This window comes from Arachis ipaensis, chromosome B10, assembly GCF_000816755.2.
Source record: "Arachis ipaensis cultivar K30076 chromosome B10, Araip1.1, whole genome shotgun sequence".
Lineage (NCBI taxonomy): Eukaryota > Viridiplantae > Streptophyta > Magnoliopsida > Fabales > Fabaceae > Arachis > Arachis ipaensis.
Window position 1 is genome coordinate 132,215,332 of NC_029794.2, and position 9,004 is coordinate 132,224,335.

At 32.0% G+C, this 9,004-nt stretch overlaps 2 protein-coding genes across 2 annotated transcripts in view; one reads left to right on the top strand and one right to left on the bottom strand.

Moving 5' to 3' along the window:
- The window catches only part of LOC107623531 (delta(7)-sterol-C5(6)-desaturase), a gene marked incomplete at its 5' end in the record, with an annotated part of 3,815 nt that extends 1,794 nt beyond the window's left edge, over positions 1 to 2,021 (top strand). The window contains 2 exon segments of the mRNA XM_016325849.2: positions 1 to 150; positions 1,619 to 2,021. Coding sequence (XP_016181335.1) covers positions 1 to 150; positions 1,619 to 1,911 — 443 coding nt within the window.
- LOC107623072 (protein ABHD17B) overlaps positions 7,127 to 9,004 on the bottom strand; it is a gene marked incomplete in the record, with an annotated part of 10,924 nt that continues 9,046 nt past the window's right edge. Inside the window, 3 exon segments of the mRNA XM_021114780.1 lie at positions 7,127 to 7,794; positions 8,467 to 8,514; positions 8,599 to 8,835. Of these exon segments, the coding sequence (XP_020970439.1) occupies positions 7,381 to 7,794; positions 8,467 to 8,514; positions 8,599 to 8,835 (699 nt within the window).

A 9,004-nucleotide genomic window follows, 5' to 3' on the forward strand; every position in this document is an offset into this window, starting at 1 on the left:
ATGTTGTGTATTTAGCAATTTATATGATTATTGTAGAGTTTGGTATTTATTGGATGCACAGAGAGCTCCATGACATAAAGCCACTTTACAAGTATCTTCATGCTACTCATCATATCTATAACAAGCAGAACACTCTCTCCCCATTTGCTGGTGAGTATGTTAGATATTCAATGTTTCAATAAGGTGTTACAGTTATATCATGCTCAAATTCTGATTGCATTTGATTATTCCTTATGTTATATTATAGTTGATGTGTATATAGTTCATTAAATTCCAAAAATTAGGACTCATGTTTAGTTATTGATGGCTGATGCATATGCTATGATTGCAACAACAGTAAGCTTTTATTGATCAAAATGGTTCAATGTGTGATTTTGAGCTATTGTTTTCTTGATGTGCCTTCAGTTACTTTAGTTTGAGCTTAAATTCTCGCATTAGCTTTGAAGTAAAGGAGTCCTTCTGAACCTTATATCATAAGATACAGATATGTTCTTTTCAGTTGGTTAGTCCAAGAGCTAGGTAGGTGGTGATCCTGATTGATAAGCTAAAGGAGAAGTCTTGGAAGCCCTTCCAAAAGCTGTGATTTTGTTTTGAAGCTAAAGGAAACTTTCTTTTCTTGTACTCTTTTTGCATGTCACCTCTTACCAAATTAGAATCGTGTCACTTGATTTTGTTTCCTTTATTACTAAGCAAACCTTAGAAATGGAAGGAAGTGCCTATAATGAAGTAGTTGTGACTTGTGAGGATACACTAGAACTAGGAATGGAATTATGAACATTTTGAAAGGAGATTGGTTAGAAACAAAGGGAATAGTGGAGTTTTTTGGGAGGATACAAAGAAGGATATGAGCACAATCAATCATAGAGTAAAGACATAAATCTGTGCAGATGCAAACAATTTACAAAATGAAAATGATAGGTGCTTCTGTAGGAATGAAAAAGTAGATTTTTCCTTCAGTCATACAAGGTTCTAGTTGAAATTCCATTTGAGGTGACTTATTGTTTTGATAAAGAATGTTATTAGTTTCCCAAATTGAGGGTAGGGATCATAGTATTAGTCATTTTGCATAAGTAAAATTCCTCTGATTCAATATTCTGAATCCTCAGACCCCAAATCTTTTCAGATAGAAATTACTGGGGCAGTTTCATCTTGTCCCTTTCTATCCGGTTCTGTTTGTTTCACATTTTAAAGCCACCCCAGTTGAGAAATATTTTCTGTGTCCAGGCAGATAGTGATTCAAATGTTGTGATGTCATTATTTCTTTTTATTTTAGTGGATGTTAATTGCATGTATTAGCCTAACATAAAATGACTGAACATTTGGTCAGAATTCTTTCTTAAATGCTATTTTACAAACAAAAACATGTAACTAATACCCGCGAGTTCAGTTTTACTATTAAAATGTTTTGCATCTTATATTTTTGCTTGCTAGAAGCAAAATTTTCATGCATTGGCTTGTTTTGTTCTGCATAATATTGGCATGCAATTCAACTCAGGTTCACAATTCACATTTTGATAAGTTTAATCATCTTGTTTCTGCAGCTATGGATCTATATATATATATTCTTATCATAGTTCATAAATTTGGCCTTCTTAATTGTTTTTTGCATGTATCAAAGGATTGGCATTTCACCCTCTTGATGGGATACTCCAGGCATTACCACATAGCCTTTCTCTATTTATTATCCCAGTCCATTTTACTGCACATTTGGCACTCATATTCATCGAAGGCATCTGGACTGCGAATATTCACGACTGCATTCACGGAAAAGTGTGGTCTATTATGGGTGCTGGTTACCACACCATTCACCATACCACATATCGCCATAACTACGGCCACTACACCATATGGATGGACTGGATGTTCGGGACTCTTCGCGACCCTGAGGAGGACGAAGGTAAGGCGATGTGATGGGTTTAGTCTTACATCGATATTTGATTATCCATTTTCTTGCTTAGTCTTGAATTATCTTTTACTGGATGGTTGAAATGTGCTTTTTTTTTTTCATGTAAAGCATAAAGGTGTTAAGTGTATTTTTGTTTTTCTTGTGTGCATCACTAGAAGATACTAGAAATTAGAGATACATGGTTTTAGGGTTCATGTGGATCTTCCCTGTATATGACTCAGATTGTGTGTATGTCATAACTTATGTGGTTGGTGTTATTTTATTTTTGGAGGCAGAGTTTGGGATGAAAGAAAATATGAGTTTTTTTTAAGTGAGGATACCCCTTTCAAAAAAATAAAGTGAAGAGATCATAAAGTGAAAAAGTTAAGTGTTTAATTATTCTTAAATTAAAATAGTAGGATTCACATAACCCTTTATTTTATCAATTTATTAATTTTCTAACAAAAGAAAGGCATTCATGGTCCTAGAATATCACAAAGTTTGAGAAATTTGTCAAACTTTTGTGATCTTTAGATGGGCCAACTTGATAGGAACTAACAATCAAAACCACTTTAATTTATAAGAATGAAAACATAGTTAGGTTTAAAAATAATTTTCTGGTGAATAAGGAGCAAGTCTTTGGCTTCGTTTTATGATCAGAATGAGCTGGCGGCAAGGATAGAGCATGTAAATGGCATTGGATGGATTCAGATCTCATCTCAAGGCCTTATTAGAGGGAATAACTTGTTACTTTTAGGAAGATTTCAATACTATTAATATATAATGCTTAAAAGATTTAATTAGGGCAATAAAAGTTGAATACTGATCTTATTGTAGGCATCAAGCCCTTAACCGCATGTGATCGCCAATAATGCTGTGTACACTCATAAATGCGCAGACTTAAACAAAAAAATTATTTCATTACGTGGGATCGACTATATAGATTAAACGATGTCATTACACTTATATATCATGTTTGCAAATTATACATAGATCCTTTTTGACCACTTGTGTATTTTTTAAAGTTTTTTTCTGTCATTCGTCTTTCATCTACCTTTTATTTCATCCACCTTCCTAATCAAATGTTATGTTGATTTTCTACAAAATTTTACAGTATTTTTTTCAATAGGCACTACTCCAATTCTCTTTTTAATATATCTGTTTTTTATTTTGTCTATATGTATGTAGTTGTTCATCCATCTCAATATTTTTGTCTCTGTTACACTTAACTTATGTCTATACTCATTTTTTGTCGCCTAACACTTTATCTCATATAACATAATCGGTCTAATGACAGTTTTAAAAGTACTATTTTATGGCATATAAAATTAGATGTATTCTACTATTTTGATCAATTTATTTGTATTTTATGTTTTACATCATTCTCAATCTTTTTATTATTGTATATGATACACCCAAAATACTTAAAACGTTTTATTTACAGCAAGATGGTTTCTTCAATCTTACCGCAAGTAATCATGAAAACTTAATATGAAAGTATCATGCGGATAACAAATCCCTCTTCAATCTTCTCAGCAGCTTCCCTCACCTGCTCCTGTTCAAACTCTCTATACCTTTTTAACTTTTTCCAATTTTAATTGCGCACACACACACGTATATTCATCTTAGTTTCACGCAATGTTCGAATTTAAACCTAGTGAACTTAAATGTACTTATCCACTCTATTATAAATGTAGCTAAGTGCATTATCCACAATTTAAATCCATTTAGCGACGCTTCAAGTGTTGTGAGAGAGCTAGTTAGTGTAGTATAAAGCATGCAACGCAGGTTATAGTTAAAATATGCAGTTGTAAAAAGAAGAGTAAAGGTCTAATTTGGAAACTGAAACAAGAAGTATATTTTGTCGGTGTTTGCTACGGTACGATGATAAATTCATACGTACCGATATGTTTAAAATATGGACAAATAATAACAATTCACGTGGAATTTATTTTTCACATTAACATTTAATTTTTATTTTTTTAAATATATATTATATCACCACTTTTACTAATACATCCCTTTAATTAAATAAAAATAAAAAAATATTTTTTATTTAATTTTATAAAAAGTCTTAAACATTCTTCTTTTATTTGATTAGACAAAAATATCTTTTTAAATTAACGAAATTTTAGAATTCAATTAATCATAATTTTATAGTTTCAAATAATTTAAACAACAAAACAAAAACATATTAAAAAAATAAAAAATCAAAATTTCTTCATCTTCTCCAATTTCTCTAATCATTTGTGCCCATCTAAGCAAAACATATAAAAAAAAAACAAAAAATCAATCGTTCTTCATCTTCTCCAATTACCCCTTTGAAGCAAAGCAGTGAAAATCCCAAACCAAAACCCTAGGTTCTTCACCGCTGATTCATACATGTTCAAAATTGCGCTCAAGGAGTGCAGGCACGTGTTTGAGAATCTCGGCTCCATTGTTGATGTTGGTGGTGTCTCCAAGCTTATTCATCAAGAGTTTCCGCAGTTGAAGTGCACCGTTTTCGACCAGCCGGAGGTTGTTGGTAACCTCAAAGGAGATGGGAATTTGAACTTTGTTGCCGGTGACATGTTCAAATTGATCCCTTCTGCTGATGCAGTCTTACAGCGGCGACAAAGAAACTAGGGTTTTGATTTGGAACTTTTACTGCTTTGCTTTAAAGGGGGTAATTGGAGAAGATGAAGAATCGATTTTTTGTTTCTTTGCTTAGAGGGGGTACGAATGATTAGAAAAATTGGAGAAAATGAAGAATTTTTTATTTTTTTTAATATGTTTTTGTTTTGTTGTTTAAATTATTTGAAACTATAAAATTAGGATTAATTGAATTCTAAAATTTCGTTAATTTAAAAGGATATTTTTGTCTAATCAAATAAAAGAAGGATGTTTAAGACTTTTTATAAATTTTATAAAAAAATATTTTTTTATTTTTATTTAATTAAATGGATATATTCTTACCAAGAATTACTTACCGTTATTAGAGAGGAGTTGAGAAGGAGACCCACCAATCAATCGTCGCCTCGGAATTAGATGGGGTGGTGTACTTATAGAGACTCTAATAACTAAATTAGTATGAGGTCTAAGAGATACTAGGAGTAAGATTATAGAAGTATCAAATTAAAGAGATGTTTTGTCCCCAGTATTTATAGTTGCTAGGTAGACCAAAAAAACAGTCAGAATTTACTTTATTTAGCATTAATTAATTATCGTAACAATTAATAAATGTTAAATAAGGCAAGTTATGGCTATTTTTGGCTGATTTCCTTTGGTTATCAAATATTTCCGTAAAAGTGGTGATGTAATATATTTAAAAAAACAAAAATTAAATGTTGATGTGAAAAATAAATTCCACGTGTCTTGTTATTTGTCCATATTTTAAACGTATCGATACGTATGAATTTATTATCGTACCGTAACAAACACCTATTTTATTTTAGTCCTTAAAATTATAAGTGATAATTTATTCTTTAAAGTTGCATTTTCAAAGGCATTTTCATTTATGAGCTGTCAATTATATATATATATTAACATTTGTTAATATTGACTGATAACTTGACATGTCATGTGGCATAAATAACCAATAATGTATCATATTATAAATTAATGTAACATGGCATGAAATATCATTGGTCAATGTTATGTGATATGCCACATTATTGTTCAACTCTACGACAGACCACGTAGCATGTTGATCAATGATTGATTAGCACAGGATCAAAATAACCTATATATTCTCACTTCATAAACTAAATACAACGACGACGACGACAACAACAACAAAGCCTTTATCCAACTAGGTGGAATCGGCTACATGAATCAAACGACGTGATTTAATTCTATCATGTATCATGTTTACAGAGAAACTGTTTACACGTAGATACATCATAAACTAAAAATTTATGAAATTTTAGAATGGAGCACATTTAGAATTTTAGGAACCAATTCTACTCGTTCAGAAGCTCTCCTAATCAAGGGCACAATCATCAATGTTCAAAGAAATAATATGAGGCCGATAAAAGAGAAAACATGTATAAAAATCCTGGTGTTAGGCATCTTTTTTTCTTTGGTCCTTTCATGAAAGGCATGAATATATTGTTAGGTCTTTTCTCCACACCCACTAGAAAAGGAAAGGGTTATCTTGGTGGGAAATGATTCAGCATATGTCACCAAGGTTATGACTTATGAAGCAAATGCAGTGATAAAAAGTTTTGAAAGAATGATAAAGGTGTTGCATTACTGCCCTAGTGGAGAAGATGGTATCCAAAATGGCTTGGAATTTCATTTTAGGTCTTGATTTTTGGTAGATCTTTCTTTATTTGAGTGCCACAAAACGCATATCACAGTCAACAACCTATCATTTAAGCCAAGATTGTGGTCCAACATTAACTAAAATCTGAAGACCATCACATCCATATTGCTAATCATGTGTCGAATTGGTTCCTTATTTCTTTTATCAATTTTGGTCCTGATTGAACTACCAACATTCAAATCTTATTAATAAGAACTTGTCTAATCCAACATGATTTAACGGAAATTCCATTAAAGTAAAAATCTCCCAACTATATGAAATGAATGCCTTTAGCTAGCGTTTGTTTTGAGGTATTGAGACAGAGACTGGAAAGACTGAGACTCAATATCATGTTTGTTGGTTCAGAGACTGGTACTAAAATTTTTGTCTCTGTTCCCAAAATTTCAAAAGTTCAGTATTATTTCAATACCTCAAAAAAGTGAGAACACATAGGACTAAAATTTTTAGAGATGAAAACTGAAACTTTAATAACATTTTAGACCTAAAATGCCTTCATTTCAATTAATTAATTTCAATTTTATCCTTTGTATAAATTAAATTAGAATTTTATTTTTGTTTCAATTTTTATCTCCCACTTTGCACCAAACAGAATACTGAGATTTATTTCAACCTCTTTCTTAATCTTTGTCTCTCAGTCTCAGTCTTTTCGTCTCTGTCTCTCCACCAAATGCTATCTTATAGTATAAAACTTTAATAAAATAGGATACACGTAAGTTTTTATAGTCCCTATTTTTTATTGTATTTATTAATATATAGAATTATAGACTGGAATACTTTATTGTAAACTTTATTGGCTGTGCCGAGCCTTACAAATCCCCTTTCAGCTTTTCCTTTCTATCCAAACTTTTTGCTATACAGTGATTTATAATCAACTGGAGCAAAACCATCGTCCATTTGACCAATGAAGGGAAAGGAGGAAAAAAAAAGGCCAAATCTGAAGATCAAGCTGGTATTTTACCGAAACAAAGTATCTTTATGATTACATTTAGATCAAACCATTGATTTTACATGACATTCAATTCATTACAGCTGAATTATGGAACAATTAAATAAGCAAAGAAGGCATAAATCTCACATTAATACATTCATTTAGATTTAGAATTCATTACCTGAGGAATTGGAATTAGATTACCCGCCATGTTTATACTTAAAAAGAAAAATTTATTCTTCTGGATACTGTGTACAAACACTACCAAACTAACCCCTTTCTTCTCCTAAACCTATCAACATGGTCTGTGCTCATTCGTGATTTTTCTGGTTGGTTTGATTTTTTCGACTTCTCGAGGCGGCTATCTAAACTGTTTCTCGAAGCTTCTGGAAGATCTTTACTAAGCTCAGATGCATTCGAAGTTCCAGATACGACTTCATTGCTAGCTGTGGTTTGGTCATTGGTTTGTACTACTGTATCCTTTTTAGAACCATTTGATGTTCCTTTAGATTTTCCAACTGTCTGTACAAATTTCTTTAGATGTTTAATGAATTCTGGGTAAAGCTCAAGATTACAATGCCCACCACCACTTACCCACAAGGGTTCATACTTTTCCTTGCAAAGCTCCCAGAGCTGTTTCCCATGGGATACATCCACGACTTCGTCGGCTGTCCCCTGAACATGAAAGAATGATCACCATCACTATTAACTACGAAAGAAATATTTGTATGCTCTTAAAACAAATTTAATGTATACTCAATACACAGTCGTAAACACTTCCTTCCATTCATAATATAGAAACTACATAGAACATAAAGAAATGGGTGATTGTAACTGGTCTTGTTGATAAAACAAGTAATTTGAAGTTTACATTCAAACGCATTTAGCATAAAACCTTTCATACTATTAGTAACAAGAAATATTAAGGTTTTTCATGTGTGCCTAGTTAATTGTCTCTTTAAAAAAATGAAACACCATTTAGATACTAATCGTGTAAAATGCTTATGACTTTATAAGTTAACAAATGTTATCAAATTCTTCAATTCATAAATCTAGGTCCTCATATCATGTTTATGACTTCACAAGTAAACTCCTACAACTGAGTTTATAAGCTAAACATTACAATCCGAGTTTACCAAACCTACACAAATTTAAGTTAATTCTCGAGTTTGATCACCTTGATTAGCACAAATATAAGTATTGAACTAATCAATAGTGAAACATGTGACTAAACCAAACACTCACTTATTGCAATAAGAATTCCTTTTTATGAAGAGCTAGCTACAATAACAACCAAGGCTCGGATTTTTGGCATTTAACACAACTACAGGATAGAGAATGACTTACATGTATAACCAAAACTGGACATTTGACCATACCAATCTTGTCAATATTCTGGATAGAAAAAAACAAATTGCATAAAGTCCCCATATATATTGAATGAAACAAATTGGAGTACAATCACGGAGAAAACTCTACCTTGTAAATATCAAACCAGTATGTCCGTTTTACCGGGTACAACACTCTCAGCCCTGACAAAATTGGACTATGCAAGACAACACCTCTTAACTCTGGTAACCGTGAAGCCAGATCAAGTGTGGGACCACTACCAACAGATTGGCCATACAGTATCAACTGCTCATCTTTCACTCCATATTGCTCTTTTAGGCATTTATATGCAGCATCAATATCTGCATATGTATTATATTCAGTTGGCTGCTTCAACAGACAAAAAGGGTAATTGTCAAATTACAAAACAATATTTAACTCCATAACAACCATCATCTTCAATAGAACGAGTTATGAAATCTTAATTGTGACAAAACCATACTTACACAGTTCAAGAAGTGTTGTCTTTCTTTCTTTCTTTTTGGTCTGTGTGTGT